This window comes from Synchiropus splendidus, chromosome 16 (genome assembly GCF_027744825.2).
Source record: "Synchiropus splendidus isolate RoL2022-P1 chromosome 16, RoL_Sspl_1.0, whole genome shotgun sequence".
Taxonomy (NCBI): Eukaryota; Metazoa; Chordata; class Actinopteri; order Syngnathiformes; family Callionymidae; genus Synchiropus; species Synchiropus splendidus.
In genome coordinates, this window is record NC_071349.1 from 12151447 (window position 1) to 12171162 (window position 19716).

General features: G+C 47.4%; 1 protein-coding gene across 3 annotated transcripts in view; it reads left to right on the plus strand.

The window, feature by feature from the left end:
- meis2a (Meis homeobox 2a) overlaps positions 1-19716 on the plus strand; it is a 68204-nt gene that overhangs the window by 18387 nt on the left and 30101 nt on the right. For 2 of the 3 annotated variants that reach the window (XM_053845743.1, XM_053845745.1), the window contains exon 8: positions 11963-12108. In XM_053845743.1, coding sequence (XP_053701718.1) covers positions 11963-12108 — 146 coding nt within the window. The remainder of the gene's footprint in view (positions 1-11962; positions 12109-19716) is intronic. The other variant, XM_053845744.1, reaches the window with a different exon arrangement.

Genomic DNA, 19716 nt, shown 5'->3' on the forward strand with positions numbered 1-19716 from the left:
TCACCAGATTTGTTTCCCCCCTTGTCTGGCTGTGTGTGTGTTTACAGAGTGTGTAAGCATGCGTGTGTGAATGTAATGGACAGCGGATGGGAGGCAGAGGCTGTAAGATGCCACTGGTCTCTGCTGTGTCCAACCCTGGGCCCCATTCCAGATCACAGAGAGGTTATGGAGGCCAAGTCAGTCAAAGGCACACCTGCAGGGAAACTCCCAAAAGCCCGACTTGCCAGCTTACACAGACCCGTTTAAGGTGTGCTTATTTGGAGTTTAACCCCGACTTCAAATGCCCTCTTCTCTCTCAGCCTTTGTGTTTGACCAATGGGCCTTGTGCTTTTTTACTTTCTTTCCTTTCTTGTGCCTCCCTTGGCTCTCTAATCTCTTCCACCTCCCCTCCACCCTCCTCACTCTCCTCCCACTGGTGTCCAAACCTCACATCCCAGCAAAGGCCAGCCCCAAAAGGGAGCACAAAGTCAAGCCAAATGACTCCAGCATGGCTAGCGTGTTTGCTCTCTGTGTGGTTTGCTCTTGTGTGCGTCTACACGCTCGGGCGTATTTGGAATGGAGCAGAGCTGCTATACCCTACAGGTAGTACTTTAACCGTGCCGCCACCATCCGAGCGAGTGGGAGGACGCTAAAGGAAGTGCGCTACAATCCCAGTTCTTCCTCTCTGCTGCTAATTTTCACGCACACATCTTTCACGTTTATGCAAAGCTTCGGAGGGCATTATGCACGATAAGCTCATTTTCTCGTCTGATTCCCACTTCGGTACATGCTTTAATGATTCCTAAAGCCAATGGCTGCTATTTTAGGAATAATAACAGCCCTGTTGTCTCTCAGTTTCCATATGGCAAGTTCTCTTTTTACCACACCTGGATACTTTTTGTTTGCCCATTTCGTGGCTGTTGAGTCGCGGGCATAGGTGATAAGTGGTTAGCGCCATGAGCCCTGATGCGTATTGGAAGCCAACACCTAATAATTTCTGAGGCATCCGCCATATAGTCGGCTGGGATAATTTCTTATTTACATACCCCAAGCAGTGAGCACACTGCAGAAAGACCGGGACTAAATGTGTAACAAAACAAATCAAACATGCCAAACGCAATGCTCCTTCCTGCTTGGCTGCGGGGCTGTAGCCGCGGAAACCTTCATTATGCGTTTACCATGATTCATTTAGAGGGTTATCAATTTCCAGTATGCAGCAAAGATGTTTGGGGGAAGCAAAAAAGAGGCGTAAGATATTCAAGGATTGCTGCTCGCCTGGATTTCTGAAGACATTGTCGTAATTACACACTTCTGTATGCTCCTGGGCAGAACCTGCATGTCAGATGTCTTGATCTTCAGACTCATCTTGTTGCCTTACTGTGTGCTGATCACTGTATTTATACAGAAGACTTCACTGCATCAGGTGTTGGGGATTGTTGCACATGCCATCAGATGTCCCAATGGAATGTTACACTGCGGTGTAGCTAGTAAAAATGTTGCTACAGTCACATAAACATATAGATTTTGAGGTGACACTCACACATTAAATTGTGTGTAGCAGACCATTGTAGCCTGTTGATGGCAACCTCTGAACAAACATTGAACATTGGGATGTTATAGTGAGACTGTAGCCGATAGCTAGAGAGAAGGTATAAAAGCTTGAATATTGGCTGTTTGTTTATTTGGTGTTGCTCTTTGTTTAGCTTCTGCCCTGCTTACTCAAGGGTTTCTAGTGTCTTCCAATGTGCAATTCTGGACTACATGTTTCCGTTTGTCCTCTCCTGGCAACACAAGCCGAGAGAAAAGACCTTTAAAAGCATCTTTTCCATCTTTTGCCATCGGGCAGGGATGACTAAGGCTCCATTAGAACAATTGAAGGAAACGCAGGGAGACGGGGAGTGTTTAACAGAAAGAAAGCAGCCAGAAAGCACAACTATCTTGTGATAACCAGGGCTTTATGTCATTATCTAAACAGAGCGAAACCCCACCTCGGAAAAAAAGCGGCACTCTCTTTATAGCTTAACTTAAAAGGAGACAATGAAGCAGAAGTGAGGTGGAAAAGGCAAAAACAATAAAGAGAGAGAAAAAAACATTTAACATTTTCCAGAGTGAGGGGGGGAAACTGCATTGTTTAGTATGAATGCTTACTCCCAGGGATGCAGTGTTTAGACAACCAAGTGTCTGCAGGAGACATCTGTGAAGCCTGACCCGGTGACCCCGGAAAGAATGCTCTTAAGGTTGGGGGGGGCTCACTGCAGCGTAGCACCATGGCCTACAGGACGGCCCAAAAGCAGCAGCAATACAACAAACGCAAGCAACACACAAGCAACATGATACATGAAAGACAGGAGGAGGGAAGGAAGCGATTATTCAGAAGTGAAAAAGAGTTGGTTGAAAAATAAAGGTCGCAGAAGTGGATGGTATTAGGGCCTCGCAGACCTTGCTCTTTTCTGAGACCCCCATGAGATCATTTTCATCCTTCATGACCCAAAAGGAACCCTGGTTCAAAACCAGCGGTTGCACAAGCCGGAGCTCAAGACCCCTGAGTGGGAGAGTGGAGGATCCCTGCTGCAAGGGTCTCTCGCTAGCATTCAGAGCACCTGCCATTGTGTAGGTGCCCATCCAGCCCTATTGTTGCCCCGGCTCCAGAGGCATGCAGCGGACCCCCTTGTTGTTTTGAGTTCAGATACGTTTCTATGCGAGGCCCCGGCGAGCAGCGCCACTGGCTGCGGCTCTCTGGCCCTCTGACTCCCACGTCTCTTTGAGAACATTCTTCAACAGCATCTTTTGTAGCATCCTTCCTCCTTTGGTGTTTATGCTTATTGTTCTTCGGAGCACCCTCATTACACCCATGGTTATATTTTAAAGGGGCTTTGATTTCGGTCTCATGGGAAGCTGCTGTTGGGCTGGTGGGTGCTCTAGGGCCTGCCCGGCAATCAGGGCTCCCCAGCCAGCGTCTCAGAGAGTGGGCTCGAGGGTGTTGTTGGGCAGCGCCCTGGTACACAAGCACCAGTGCTGTACGGCTTGAGCAGGGATTGGATGCAAGGGGATGATTGGAAAGTCAATAATGGAGGCTCTGCAAAAAAATAAAGGGAGAGAAGATGGGGCACAACAAAAGAAGACGGAGCGCTTCAAAAAGCAGAGAAGTGCTGAACACTGTTGCTAATTAATAGCATCAGAGGGTTTGTCTCCCTTCTGGAAGTGTAAGGCAGAAGATTAACTTGGAAGGCGAGACGCTGGAGAGCTCACGGTGCCAGTCTCGAGCTACCTCCAGGCCATTGAACTAGCAAAGGCTGACGCTTATTTGGTAAAGTTTACATCACACTCACACTAATTTTGTACGTCATGGACCCCGGAAAATACAGTGAGGAACCGACCTGCTTGGTTTGTAGTCTGTAGTCAGCCTGTATCTTCAATAGGTAGCTATAAAGTTGCAGAAGGTTGTGGGTTGAGTTACATGTAATATAACTTCAGAATGTAGATGAGTTGAGTGATCAGACAGGGACTCAAAAAAAGTGCTGGTGCATCCCTACATGAGTGAACCACTCCAGTCAGTGTAGATGGAGCACCTCAGCTGAAATTCGAATGAGGCAATGTCATGTCAGAAGGCAGCCATGGCTTCTTATTGTCATCCTGAGCTCTGGATGAAGATGTAAATTCAGCTTGACTTTTAAATTAAATATTACTCATGTTAATACAACCCCAGTAATATATTATATATTATATGTTGTATGATTGACGTTGTGTTTTTAGGCTAATGCTACGCTCCTCACTGGCTTCATATCTAACGCTATACATGGTTCTGGAGGTTTTGAGAAAACCACTTCTGTAGCAAATGTGTGCCAGGACCCAGCGGAGGACACCGGGGGCTGGTTATTGACTCGTAAAAGAGAGCGGGTAGGTGAGGGGTCCCGACAAGACATGAACGTCTGACTCTGTAGTAAAGCTGTATCTGATTTCTGTGCTAGTTGCCTCCCCAGAGAGCGCCACTCTGCACTCGGTTGATCAGAGTCTCGCTCACAGTCGTATGGAAAAACGCTGCGATAAAAAGAATGAAAGAGCAGTTTGGTGGAAGAGGATGCTCTCGTTCCGCATGCCGCCAATCCCCGTTCTAGTGAGAATGAGAGCAGGAGAAGAGGGAGAGGAACTGTGAGTAGCATGCTAGCAGGAAACAATCTTGAGCTACGCGGACAAGGCTCATGTGCAAATACAGAAATGAAAGTGCAGCCGGCCGCGTGAGGCTTCCAGAGTTGACTAATTTATGAGGTAAATGCACTGATGGAGGAGGAATGCAGGTGGAAGGAGGAAGTTTTCATTGACTCTCCGGTGCAGGCCCAGTCGGAGCCCCCCGGGGGGGGATCCCTCTCAGTTTGAACTTTATCAGGGGCTACACTTAATCAATACGCTATCGGAAAAAGAATTAATTACTAAAGCAGAATAAAACAGCCGCATTTTAAACCAAGGATTCATCAATTCTGTAATCTCTTGGTTACAGCTCAGGTGTCGGGAGGATCATTTCAAGTCTATGTAATGAGGAACTGTGGGAGTTTACACCGACCGAACCCCCTCACCCCCCTTCCCTACATACACCTCCTCCAGAGCGCTTCTCGCTTCCATTTATCTTCCCATTGCTGTTTTGGCTGCTTATCATTCACACTTATTCCTTCCATTCCAGCATTCCTTCACTGTTGAACGACTAAAACAAACCACATGGATGTTGAGAATTTTTGTATTTGCAACATAACAGGGTCATCACAGGACAGTCCAGAAGTGGGTGGAGTATGAATTCACCCACAGTTTCTTGTTGCCAACACAGCCTCATTCACTAACTGAGTTATTTCATACTAGACCCTCAGTTTTGGTGTGGCCATATTTTCATCATTCCAACAGCCGTGCTGCTTCATTGGTCTTTCCTTTGCTTCACGTTATAAGTTGACTGAACTGTCATTCCTGGTAGTAAATATTTGGAATATAATTTCTTGAAAATAACTGTGATAATGATTTAAAGTTCTGTCTATTTGGGGGCCAGCACATGGAACCGTACCCCCTGTTGCTACTGTCACCACTGCCATCTAGCCCTCACAGCCCTTGACCCTGGCCTAAAGCGCGTAAACGGACTGTCCTTGACCAGCCATAATGGGGGATTTCAAGGCAGGTTGAAAGGGGGTTATGTGTGATGAATTGGGTTTTTAGTGAGCTCATTAGGAAGCCAAACAGAGTTTAGACTGGCGGAGCGGGGCAACAGCGCAGTAATCAGTTCTGCTCGCTTTGTTCCCTGCCTCCAGGACATTCGCGCGAAAAAAAAAGAGCGAAGAGAAAAAAACTTCGTGGCATTTGGTTGATGAGAGGGCTGCTGAGCAGAGGCTACAATCTGATGGTTGACTTGTTGATTTATAAACCTTTTAATCCATTTGCTCCGCGACCTCCACCAGCACCATGCTGGAGCTACTCTCCCAGCCAAACTCCTCTTTGATCCCCTCTGTCCGTCAGGTGTTACAAAAGATTCACGTAATGGATTCAAGTTGTCCCCTGCCGTCCAAATAACAACACCATGTTTGTTTGTTTGGTTTGGAACTGTAATTGAGGGTAGAGACTCTAATGCTGTTATCGTACTTTGCCTGAAACGGCGTTCTGAATCGCTAAACCGCACCAAGTGGCGAGCAGCATTTCTCTGTGGTTTGATTTGGTGGAAGACTTTGATATACAATAGTTCCTAGCGGGGATTATAAATCCATTTCTTCTCTAGAAGATGAATCATCTGCATGCTTGCCATCCCTCCTTTGCTGTTTCATCTCTAAGCTCCGTTTTACAATATAATTCCAAAACCTTACTCATTTTCTGGGAATAAAGGTGTGGAAGCAGCTTGTTTTACTAATGATCGGGTTTGTTTCGTAACAACACTGCTCCACTTGCTATTGGGAAATACCTGTTCTTAAATATTTAATGCCGCTCCAAACCTTAGGGTTCGATTTTTCTTCTTTATGGCGGCCGTTCTCTCTTTTATTGTTGTAGCCATTATGATTTATGGGGCAAGTGCAGCCAGCAGCTCATATTGACGCTTACATTCAGCGCTTGATGGTTTACAAGACGGACCACAACACGTGGAAGTCTTTCTTTAATAATGTGCTCATTGTTTAGCACTTGCTCTGATGCACACTCCTTTTTGACTCTAAATGTCCGCGACAACAATAGTTGAACTGAATCTTCGGAACATGACGCCAACTGAAGAAGTTATGAGGAGGAGCTACGGTTTACAATGGGATACAAAAGGATTATTGGGTTTTCTTTCGAGCGTGTCTCGGAATCCTAACTAGGCAGGTGACATTGGAATTCAAGCGCCACCTTAAGTGGGTCAGTGTTCCTCAGTGCAACCAGAAACCAGGTTATAGAGCCCAGCTTTGTTTATGTTAAAAAAGAAAAAAGTTAAAAATAGACTTTCTTCCTCAGTCCACTGGCTGGGAGGGCAGGGGTGTGTTGTCATGGAAGCAGAGGGTGTGAAATGTATGGTGGGCATCCAAAGCCCTTCATTAACCACTGATCCCTGTGAGGGGCAGTCATGGGCATCACAACTCCCTTTCATTTGACACACGGTGGAGGGTAGCGCCCCATCCCCTCCAATTTAGCCCTTCGCCATTCATGCTAATTAGGTTCTGACACCTCCGACAGCTTTTATACATCTTTATTCCTGTTTCCCCCTCGCCGAAGCCGCTCATCCTAAAATCAAGATGGCTTGTATGTAAGTAAAGGGCGGCCACGTCTCTTCATTTTCCCACAGAAAGATAGGTATTTCCTTTCAAATTGCACTCACCTCCGTCTTCCCTGGTCCAGCTACTCCACTCTTGGCTCCAGTGGAGTAGCTGGAGGGGCTGACCACTTTGCTCCAGCCTGTACTTAGGGTTAAAAGGTAAAATAGCCCAGCTGACTCTTTAAAAACAAGTTTTACCTTAGACCCCTCTCCCCCACCCCCCCTTTTACCCTCTGCTCTCTTGCCTTTAAATGATGCCTTTTTGGTAGTGATGTGCACTGTGGGGTCAACACCGGGCCTGAGAGAGGCAAGAGGCCTTGTATCAATGGAGAGGCGATACTTATCTGCTGCATTCCAGGGATGACAGAGAGATATCTGCCTGATGGCAGGGTTAGGGGCTTAGAGAAGGGGTGGAGAAGGGAGGGAGCAGAGGAGGTGCAGGAGTTGTTGAGCACCTACCCCCGCCTCCCTCCTTCCTCCCCTCCCTGCCTTTCTTACTGCCTGACTGCCTTCGTTCTCCACACGTAAACCCATCTAATTAGAAGCTCTTATTCCACTTCATTTAAGAGAACACTTAATGATGTGTTTTTGGGGAAGACAACTACACATTACTTCTCATGCAAAAGGAACCATTTGCTTGTAGCGGCAAGCAGCTGTGTTGGAAAATGAAGGTTCGTCCCCTCACCTCTGGAGTGTCATGACCACCGAACACCAGTGGAAAAAGTGGCAGTCTCTCTTTCACCTGTGACCGATGTCCTTGTGGTTAGTGGGGGGTGGTAACAAGAAGGCGGGTGGTGACATCTGAGTTTGGCAGGGGGGGGACTTGCAGAAGGAGAGAGTTGGTTGTAATTGCTCTGACAGGTTTTAGGGCTGTTAATGACTTCGGCCTGAGTGCTACCAATTTGTCAGCATGCTTGCTGTTTACTAAGCTGTTGTTTTATGGTCCAGTGCAAGAGGCTGCTGCTTGTTTAAGCACAGATCAGGAAATAATCAGTGTAAGAAAACACAGGCTGCAGTTGTGCTGCAACACCCGGACCCTCATCTACTGTATGGATCTGAATGAGCGCCATAAACCATCTGGTGTTTGGTCACACAAACAGAGTGATGAGTTTCACACTTATAGAAACTGGATGCTCCAGTGTGTGTTGTCTCATTAGGGGGATTAAATTCCACTCGTCTGAACTGTATATGGCATCAGTGCGGAGCATATTGGTAGCATGCGGTTATAGCAAAAGGGTCCCTTTATCCCCCATCTGAACAGAGGCAAGTATCCCCAAGTGTGAATAAATGTGTGCATATGTGCATCATGACCATGTGGCCTCGGTGCCTGCAAAGAACCTTCGTCAATCCAGAGTAAATAAAAGGGGTAACCAGTGGGACAAAAGATGAGCCCCCACTGCTTTTTCCATTGGATGCCATTTGGAGGGGGGCTGAACGGTGCTAAATGCTGCTTATGCTGACTGAAAAGTTTGAGAGAGAAGAGGGACAAGGGAGGCTCTAAATCCCCCTCTTCTTTTCTCTTGGCTCTCTATGGTGAAGCTTGCCGGGCCAGAGGTGGTGTAATAGGGTGTTACTGGATGGCGGGCTGGAGGGCCCAGCCTAAACCCTGTTTACAAAGGCACTTAGCTTCTGTCCTTCATCTACTCCCCTGACACTAGCTCATCGCTTCTTACTGAGTTGGACGGCTCTGTGTGGAGATAGGCGTCAAACTATATTGTGTAGGCTATGAAGGGTGCAGTTTGATGATGGGATTTTTCACGTTTGGTTTGGATTGTGACCAGTGTTAGCCACCCTTGCTTGATGTTTATTGAATTGATGTTAGAAACAAAATGAGGCACACCTACGGTTCAGCGTGGTCACGGAGTCATAATAATTTTGGGGTGAAATGGGCCCGGTTCCTCACGAGGTGAAGCACTCTCTCGAGACTGGTTTAGGCTCCCTTAAATCTTGTGCACGGCCAGGAACCAGACTTTGTGCAAAACTAATTCTCTGTGCAAGAAAACCTGAAGCGACCAGACGTTAGACAAGCAGAGTTGCAGTGTGTTTACAGTCCTCTCCCAACCCGTTAATGAGCTCAGCCGCGAGACCAATTTACTCACAGGGAGATATATCTGAATGCATTTTTAATAACCACCCACTGGTGATGTGAGAGCAAATGTATGTGAGCGTGATGTGCTCTTGGACTTGTTTGTTTGTGCGCTCGCCCGCTCCATTTCTCGCCCTCATTGTTTGCGGTCATCGTTTTGAGGTGTTTGCCTGAGAAGAATGTGGCGAAGTTTCCTTAAAGTCAAGATATCGATAAGAGAGAACAAGGAAGGGAAGGAGTGAGGGAATAAGATGGTGGGAGTGGGGGGCTGCTTTTTTTTTATGTCTCCAAGGGTGCTGCTGTTTCAACAGTGCCCGAGGCTAGACTCCAGCATCTCGGCTCCCCAAGGCCTTTTGGCTGCCTCCTAATAGCCATCCCCCATCTGTGTCACATGGCCAGATGATGGGACGTTTCCCCCTACACTGCCCTGCACTATTCTTCCATACCCCATTTTTTCCCTCGCAGTCCACATCTACACAGGTTAGAATGGCAGAGTTGCCAGGGAACAGTCAGAAGCCATTAGCGTTTGGGACAATTTGCCCTGCAGCACTCCTTCTCTCACTCATAAGAAAGGAGTGGGGGTGGATGTAAAGCACCAGCTCTCCCTTAGATGTAATGAGCCTGTGTAACTTGGCTCTTCTTTATTCTAGTCCACTTTCTTTTCTGCTGGTCTTGCTTCATCATATTCCCTCTATTCTCTTTGTCTCTGTGCCCTCTTCACCCATGACCTGATTTTGTTTTGTCAGTGGTGCGATGTTGACTTAGGACTGTTGACACTAAGACCTTAAACCAAAGGTGTTGCATGTGTGTTTTGCAGCCATTTTATCAACGTTGTTATGTATTCACTTCATCAGGGGCTGTTTGCCATTGATTCTTATGCTGTTAGTTTTCATTTTTAGTGGGTGTCCTTGAACAGATGATTCATTCACTACTCAAACGGCTTGTCAGGTGTTTCCTATGTGTTAAGTAAAAACGGCTGCTCCACAAAAGGCTCACGTACGCAACCTCAAAACCATCATAACAGATGGAATGTTTGTTCTTGTTGTGAAATATAGTAGCATTTTAAAGCTTTAAAACTAAGTGGTCCTCCACATCTGGATGCCAAAGCTACTACATGCATCAGAGAAACATTTAAAACTTGTGGCACCGTCCCTTTAAATCAATGACCACTATTAATAGTGACCGCAAAATTCCTGCCACACGTTTGCCTCGCACACGGGAGCATCCACGTGCGCGCAAGAGAAAGACAGAGGAGCTGAACAAGCCGGGGTCTGGTTTCACCCTCGCAGGCTGTGGCAGGAGGCAGCAAGCATGCTGGGTAATGAAGTGACAGGTCACTCTGTAAATACGCGCGGGTCGCTCCGGCCCCGGCCAGAGGGTTGGGGGGGGGGCAGCTATCGTATTGCAGTGAAAATGGAAACGTCAATAAAATTAATCTGCCGGCCTTTTGGCCACGACGTGGTTCCACTGGATGAGCCGGCGCTCTCGCAGCGGGAGAGGGATTTGTAGACTTGTTGGAAAATCAACAGAACTGGTCGCACAAAAACAAACAAACAACATTATTGAGCAAAGCTGGAAGAGGGAGGAAAAGAGGGAGGGCGGCTAGAATTCACAGCTCACTAGTCGTGTTGTTATTGGAGTTGGAAAGCAAACTGAGGGAGTTCGACTCCACTTCCGCCTGGGTCGCATTTCTCAGGAAACCCCTCACAGTCAGAGTAGCGCTATGGCCCGACCAAAGTTTATTGTTTTAGGCTTTCCTGAACAAGGATTCGTACTTAGCCTGGGATTTACAGCACTTGCCGCTAATGAATGCCCATTCTACTATTACAACACCCCGAGTCTGCGTCCCTGCTCCCAGATGTCCTTTAGAGGAGCTGTTGCTTCTTAACTTCACACAGGGAGTGCTAAGTCGGCACTTCTCTGTTTTCTCTCGCTGCACTAATGATGTGGAAGGATAATAGAGAACAGGCAGAAAGATGGACGGGGAAGAAGATAAAAATGAGACGAGGAAATAAGCAACATAAAAGTTTGTTCCCCGCCGTCCTTGTAGTTTTCATGAATGTTGCATGTGATTATCCAGCGGTCCTTCCTCTTCTTAAGTTATTAGTTCAAATATTTATGCCAGATTAGGGCTGCCGAGGTGCTGGTGATTGATGCCTCCCCAAAAACAGGAGGACAAGTGAGTCTGAATTTTGAGAATGTCGGGGTCCTTCTCTGCTGTAGTGGAGGAGTTTTTCTGATACATAATTTAGATGCCCTCAAGGAAGGCTTTCAAGGCATTCGTGCCCGGGGGCGAGAAAAAAATAACCATGACTGTTAAAAGTAAATCATTTTTGCTAATACACAATTAATGCTGGGATGGAGGAACAAGGAAAAAGGGGGCAGAGGCAGGGATGGAAACCTCGATTAAAAGGAGAACTTGTGTTTGGCCGACGTGCGTGTTTTCCTCTTGAAATCAAACGCTAACGGACATTAATGTAGGCGAAGCCGCCGCCGCCCTGTCATGCTAATCTTGTGGCCAAATGAGGAGGGGTAGCTGCGTGGGAAGGCAGCTAAGAAAGTTGGGGTTAAGACGGAGGGGGGGTGGACAAGTCTATTATGTGCATCCAAGTGTAACAACGAACCCCCAAATCACATCCATACTTGCCTTTCACCTGGACGTCCCAAGTCCTGAGAGTTTTGTTTGTGTGTGCGGGTTAGCAACATCTGTGTCGCTGTGTAGCGCTTCCCCCCCTGGGCGCTCTTCAGTAGATGTGGAAATGCCTCGCATGATGTCAAGCATTCTAATTTAATTGAATTAATGATTGGAGTGTAGCTCCTACTGTACTGGAAGACCTCTTTCATCAGCTCACTCCCTACTCTTCTGCTATGGAATGTTTCAACCCTAGAGTCTCTAACCCCGTGCGGAGGGGTACAGCTGTAAACCCTGCTCTCTAAATCCCCCGGCTTCCATATCTTCAAATCATAACCCCGGCTTTGCTACCAGGCCGCTCCACTGTAGAGCTCAGCCTTAGAGATGAAGTGAGGTATTTGTCGGTGTATCATCCCTCGCAAGGCCGAGACTTGACTCCTGATCTAGAGCAAGGTTGTACTGTGATCCTGTGTATTGTGGTGTGGGATGTTATTTAACCCCGGGTTTGGTTTCCGTCCAGGAGATGGCCTAGACAACAGCGTTGCATCGCCTGGAACAGGGGATGACGACGATCCCGACAAGGACAAAAAGAGGCAGAAAAAACGTGGCATTTTCCCCAAAGTGGCCACCAACATCATGAGGGCGTGGCTCTTCCAGCATCTCACGGTAGGACCCTTTCAATTTCTCTGCGCGGACGTAGCTCACCTGTTGCAGTGATGCGCTCGCCTGGTCAAACTAATCACTTTGGACTGATGAGGCTTAGCAGAGATGTCATCTCAGGATTTGAACACGATGTTCTGCAGCTTCTTGGAATTGCAGTCTGACGTTCATAGTGCTTCACTCTGTCTTCTGCCTAGGAGTTGCCTCCTGAAACTCGTTGTGAGGTCAGGATTCACCCAAAAGATGCACTACTTTTGCTTCACAGTTCAGTGCCTGTCAGACAAGTTTCATTTGTAAATTATATTATAATTTTTAATTTTAAAATAAAATGATAAAAAGACAATACATAAAAGGCATAGTAAAACACTCGTAAATGAAATGTGTTTTAAAAAAAAAAGAAAAGAAATGGGCTGTAAACAGACTGAGTGTGACACCGAGTGACAGAGTGGAGTTTTGTTTTCATTGGCCAGGGTTGGAACACATGTCCTCTCCGTCTCACCGATGTCAGAACATTATCAGAGCATCAACTCGTATTGATCGGAGTATCGCAGGTCAGGTTTCAGCAGACACATCAGGCCCCGGCACTGTGGGACAGCAGAAGGGAGAGAAAGTGGAGTAGACCGAGCCCGGATGGTTCCCCCGCCAGCATCCCTCCCCAGCGCCCTCTCTCTGCCCAAAGCCCTCAGACCCTGATTACCTAACCAAAAGCCCGAGTAATGAGTGGCCAGCAAATGCGGACTAATTGAAAGGGCTGTAAATCCATTACATATTGGTCAGGGATAATCAGGAGTGCTTTAATCACTTTTATCTATTCAGGAGCAGTCAAGCTGCAACAGCAAAGCCCCGAGCCTCGCGGTCCTGAGCCGCTCCACCACGCCACTCTGCGGGCTTATTATTCTCATCATTATCAAAATGACTTCACAGCTGTTCACGGCTCCGACTCGGTCCTCGCACCAGACTGCTGACGTTCAGACCTGTCTGAGATCAGACCTCCGATCTCCACTGTCCCCTGATGGTTTTGACACAATAAGGAAGTCCCTGGTCCGATTCTTCTCTCGATATTTCCTCCAGCTCTGGCTTCTCTCCGGAGTCTCGGGCAGCTGCTCTCCTTCCTTCAACTGACACAAAAAACTACTTTCTTCTCTGGGCCTGTTTTAATTGAGGGCTTGCAGACGAGTTTTGATTCAGATGCTGCTTTCTCTTGCGGCTGATTGTAGATGTTCTCCCCAATCTGTATTTGTTTCTTTTGTGTACAGAGCTATCCAGCCTTGTGCCAATAATAATCCCTTCCTTTTAGCGTGGCTTCATTTCTTCACTGAGGAAGAGGACTAATTGAATTATCCCCCTTCTGTTCTCACCATCCAGCTCTCCCACCCATAAACTCTCTCCATCTCTCTCTCTCTCTCTCCCTCACACACTCCCATTAGCTGTTCTCCTTTCTTTTAATTTGTTAAGCAAATGTATTTGTCATTGCTGGGTGCATTTGTGAGGCGCTGAATTCTGGGGGTCTCTGGCCCCTGAATGGCCCATAGTGGCGTTCTGTCATTCACTCATTCATGATGAACTGAGGGGTGAGGAGTGAAAGGGAGCGGACTTGTATTTTCTACAACGGCGGGGCCAGCGTGGCGCTGCTCTTCCATGAGCCACAGGGGTCTCCCTACATATGTTCTCAACATCCAGCCATTGTCACATCCCATGAAAAGCTCAAAAGGACAGAACCCCCCCCTCCCCTCCTCACACACGGGAAAACAACACGGGCCAATGGTAACAACTGTTGGCTTTTGGATTCACTGTTACAAAATGACCCTCCCAGCCGGGCGATGTTGCTGTGACCTCACACTCTCGTGGGAGAAGCGCCTATACACTTCCTCTTACATGGACTCTGACTTCATGTTTAAGAGCTTTTACAGCACTGGTGTCAAACCCACACCAGGGGGAAACAAAACGGTGTGGTATTTAATTTCTATCCCAGTTACGTTCGGTGTGAAGCAGCCTGTCACCAGGCATGCAAATACACAACTATTCATGCTGGCAGTCACACCTGTGGACAGTTCTTCAAGGCTAAATTTAGGGAACGTACCTCTGTAGAAAGCTTGATCAATTCCCGTCATATTGAATTCATTGAGTATCAGACCAAAGTGACCAGGTGGATTTGGAGTTTGAAACCTATGCTCTGTAGAGTTATGATCCTGAACAACTGTGGGTGAGACACAAACACAAGTTGAAATCTGTGTTACACAACCTTCATATTGTAATGTAACGTACCATTACTTATGTACATCGTCTTCGTAAGAGGGTTGCTGAGATTGAACCCATGAACTTCTCCCTCATCGTGTAATAAATCCCTTATAAGTGTTTCATTATTATTCATGTTAATATTATTATTATTACTACTACTACTACTTCAGAGATACCTAAAAACGAATAAAGTTAGTATTAGTCCAGTTAAGTTTTTAGCGTTTTCAAGGCAATAACAGAAACAATTTTATTCTTCTATATTTTCATTAACTGTAATAAAAACAAATGACATTTGTGATTTGCTTCTGATAATATTGATTTGGATCCAGGGTCTCTGTCCCAGGTGAGCGTGATGAATTCTGTGCACTGAAGTTTCGTCTTGACTTTAAAAGGTTGCCCTCTTTATGGCTGAAACATCAGTGACGATGATGGCTGCTGATGCAGCTGAGTCATGGTTCGGGTGGTGAGCAAGCAGGTGATGCCCCTCGACAGGTTTTGATGCTGGGCTCTCGCAGCTGACCACCTGGCAGCAGCTCCCCTGTGCTTGCATGCGAAGTGTCCTGAAAGTGTCGATGAGGCTTATCGGCTGTCTGGAGCACTTGCATCAGGGAGCGTGTGAGGTTGGCAACCTTAAATGCCCCATATATAATTGGCACGACTGGACAGATCAGCTGGTGTTAGCAGGCAGAGGAGGGTCAGACGTCTCTCCTGCTCCCCCTCCCTCTTTCTCCTGCTCTAATACGCCCCCCCTCCCACGCCGGTTTCCTCCCTCCCTGCCAGTTTTCTGGACATCTTCCAGCCACATTAGGGGAAGGGAAATCCCAGACTGTTGGTATAAGCTTTTCAGTACTGCAGGGAGATTATGTTATCAGAAAGGTAAACTTCAGTGTTAGGGATGAAATGTTCGGCTGCACTTCAAACATTTTTGGGGGAATGTATTTATGCCATGTGCGAAGGAAGAAACGAGGCACCTTGTTGTTTTAGCGTGTTGCTAAAGGTGACGTCCTCTTGTATCTGTGCATTAACCCTCTGGCGCACCGGCCTTCCTTCCCCTTCACCCCTTCACTCCTGGCTCACCCCTGTAAAGACGAAGGTCAGCCTCGCGCTGAAAACAGGAAGCACTCAGATACATGGACACCACACTCGGCACTAGCGTGTAGGTGAAGTCTGCTGAGCGAGCGGTCAGTGATCGGGGTGGAAGCTCCGTCAGGCTTCAAGCGTCTCAGGTTTTGTGCTTGGACACCCTTTGGCCTGGCTGTTTGGGGAAATGCTGTTAAGCTGCTAAGCCAGGTGTATTGGTCCCCTGGGCTCCCTGAAAGGGAAATGATATATCCCTCAGCCAAGTCCTCGAACTGTGAAGTGTGACTCGGTTCAGATTGTTTTAAAACAAACCCTCAGCTGCACAGCATCTTGTGTATTTCCATGGAGAACTTTTTAGTGACCCTGTTTTGTTCTAAAAACACAGGAAGTGGCTTGTTGTGTGACATGAGGAGTACAATGTTATCAGCCCTCCTGTCCTTTTGGGGATTTTCCACACTCCCTTTTCATGATAGCTTTTTCTGGAGGAAATACGCAGAAGCTATTGCCTAAACATTTGAGCGACATCTTAAGGTTTGGGGTTCTTTCTACTCCTAAACATCGAAAGAGCGGGATTATACTGATGCAGCCACTTGGTTTCAGTTTGATTAGACCAAACTAAAGTGTCATCAGTGAAGAAGAAGCCTCCCTCAACAAGCTGCTTTGGTTTCCTAAATCCTGAGACGCAGAGTTGATGAAGCTTAAGGAATCCCACATTGTGCTGCAAACATCATTAGATACACTAGTGACAGTGTTTGCCCCCTCCTTCCACACCAAGCCCAACATAGAATTAGTCTCCATGACGACAGGGTGTCATCGTCAGGTCGAGCCCTCCTATGGGAGCTGCTCTCTCAACCGCCCTTTATAGATGCACATAAAAGGGCCAGCTTGGGTCATTCCCGAGACATGGGTGCAGGCAAGGCCAGACCATGGCAACGGATGTTTGTCCTGCGCGGTAAACAAGTGTACGAGTCCATTCTTTGAAAGGAGAGGGCATGTTGTCTGAGTAGACTAAACAGTTGGGCCTGGTGCACGTTTGACTCGCTCGGGTCTTCTAATCCTTGTACATGGTCCAGCAAGCTGCGTTTCACTTGTGGAGACAAACATCTGCAAACAGTTTCATCTTCCTTTTATATGAAACTTCTGAAAGTTGCCCCTTCCGTATTTGCTGTTTGATGCTTTCTCTGGAAACGACACTTCATATGACTTTTTAAAGCCACAGGAACTTTAATGAATGAAGGGCGGGGACAAAGGAGAGGCACGGTTTAGAGTTGAGCAGGGAGTAAATGGGGGGGCTCCTGAGGGTCACAGAGGTGGAGGCCTGGAGGAGGCCCACACACTAATCTGTCATGTGATTGTTTGCCTCGCAGCCCAAAAGTCAGCTCTCCAGTCACCCATAGCAACCCGGGCGACTGTTTGGTGTGATGCCGCACCACAAATGTGTAACTATCCGTGGAAGCTGCCGGAGACAGAGATGTCTTGCTTTGTGTGTTTGTTTGCAAAACACACATTAGTGACAATCCAACGAGGGTCATTCTGATCAAGAATGTTGAGTAGATGTTCCGAGCCAGTGTGTGTGCGCGAGGGGGTGCTGCTATTGTCTGGTCACTGTGTTCTAATGTTGGCATAAGCCACCTCAGCCATCTGTTCCTCTGCAGTGTGTCCAGTCCAGAGAGTCTCTCACCTTCTTATTCCAGCGAGACCAGGACAGGGGAAGACTTGTCTCTGTTTTGGTGTGTTCCTAAGGATGCCGCCAACACAGAAGTATAACAAATTAATCTCAGCTTCAAAGCCCACGTCCAGCCTCACACATAGAGCACGGCTGTGTTAACTAGAAACAAGTTAAAATAATAGTTATGCTTCTAATTCAATAACATCCTGGAGCAGAACAAGTCAGGAGCGTGTGTCTGTGCTGGGATTGATGTCTCAGTCTGAGCTTCAGCAGCTTTGCAGAGGTGACTACACACGCTATGACCGAAGCCAGAAAGCCAAACAAAGCCTGTGTGAGGTGGTCGGTTTTATAAACTCTCTGAACAGCAAGAGGTTCTTCCAAAAGCACACAGCCGAGGAGAGCGCTCCAGCTCCTCTGAGAGCTGCCGCTGACCTGAGTGTGCTGCCTGTCTTCATGACTGAGAGTGAGACGGTGTTTTTAATCAGCAATCACGGCCATTAAAACAAGAACTGTTTTTTAAAGCTGGTTTTTGTAGTGTGAGGGAAACCATCAATGATGTATGGGACAACCTTGACCTCAACACTTCATCCAAGTTTAGCCCCAACTGCTATCACCTTTCACCACGTCAGGTTTCAGCTGATGCGGCACTCGTTCTGTTGAAGCTGAGACTCTCAGGACTTGATGTTGACTCACAGGGATTGTGGGAAAGGTCATGACCTCATGCATTGCACCGTCATTTTAAAGACGTTCTCAGATAAACCAATTCTCTGTTGCTATATTCAGCATGTATGTAGCATCTGAACCAGAGGAAGGATTTTGGTTTCAACCCAACGGCTGTCCTTAAATTACTGTCCCTGTGGGTTGTGCCCCGCGGCCATGCTTTATCCCCCATGGCTGATTTGAGGCTGCGGTGTGAGCAGGAGGAACAGCGTCTGTTTCATGCCCGAGTCTGATACCCTGCTTCAGGCTTCTATCATGCTCCATCAATGCTTTGATATGCATCTCACACCAAGAGGATTACATGCAGAGGTGGGAAGTTGCCGCGCTAGCAAGCACGCAGGGAGCCGGCTGCTAAAATATGAGACAGGGTAGAAATGTAAAACAGACCGTGGTGTTTGGTTTGTTATGGGACCTGCGCTGCCGCGCTCTTCCCTCCTTCTCCTCTCCAGTGCTTTTGTTTTAGTAAACACCATGTCCAGAGGCGAGTGGCGAGATTCCTGCACAGTGGGGTCCTCATAACTGGGAGACATTTTTCTTGTTCTCACCTTTTCGTGTTCCCCTCTCGGAACATATGGGCCGTTCTTTAAGATTCCAGTCACTTCAAAGGCTCACCCGTAGTGGGTCAATTTGTTCCTTCTCTCCCCACCTCGGCTTCCTAAATCACAACCGCTTTTTGTTTTTCATACCTCCATCGTCTCCCTCCAACATATAGCAAGACCGGCCAGAGTGAACTGAGGACATTAGGAATAGCAGTGCCTCATGCTGGCTGCAAGTGAACCAAAGGAAATCAAACAAATTGAGGAAATAAATATATAATTCCAAATCTGCGCGGAGCAGGCCTTGGCTCCAGATGTGAATCTCTCTGAATATTGATCGCAGGGAAAGCTAGCCCTTATATCCTGGAGGCGATTCGATATCGATGGAGGCGAGTGACACACAAAGCTCCTCTGTGAAGCCCATAAAGCAGCTTGTACTATTATTTCGATAAAGACGGGCGACAACAGCGGTGCATGCCTGCTAACCCAGAACCTCCTCTCTGGCTTACATCCTCCTACTACACAAGTCCTGCTCCTCCCTTTTGCTCTTTCTCAAGACCTAGAAATGAAAAGGGGGTGCAAATGTGTAATTAGCCACACATTTTTGAATCCCCCTTAATGTTCATTACTGAATCCAGGGGCAATTACAAGTTCAAAGGGGCTTAGGGCACCCACAACCCGCATAATCAGTCACAAATTAAGCACTGCTCATTTGTCACAGCGCGGCGTGCACACGTGTTCGTAGGAACACACATGCATGGATGCTGTCAGGGTTGAGTCATAGACGGGCTGACAGGCATCAATTTCCATACGAGCTCAAATCTCTGCTCGCCCAAGGCGCTGGCTTCGCTCGCCCAATCCTCTTATGGTCTCCTGCTTTGTTTTCACTAGACAAACAGCACAAACACTCCTGACACCTTCACCTCAGTTTGCATGTCATTATACTGTATCCTGCTTGGTGTCATCCTCTTATAGGTGTCCCCTTTGCCAATCCCCGCCGCCACCTGTCCGCTGTTGTTTCCATTTTTCAAACATCTTCTGTGTCCATCTCTTCCCACCTGGCTCCATGGCCGCAACACGTGACAGTGTGTGTTTCATGTTTGTCCCCGGTGGTGTAGCTCAGTTACCTTTGGGGCCGGGTCACAATGGCTAATCCTGTCTTCAGGTGGCTGTTTAGCACACTGAGAGGAGAGCTAGCAGAACCGGAGGTGAGCTCCTGTTACAGGACTCCCTGACCAGGGGTCACAGCAGATACAAACATGCGCCCATGCCCTTGTCACTGCTGCCGCACACTCCTGTACACAAATACGCAGGTTTTTAATGCAAGTCTGGAGGAGCTTCTGTTCACACTAACACTTTATCTGTCCCAGG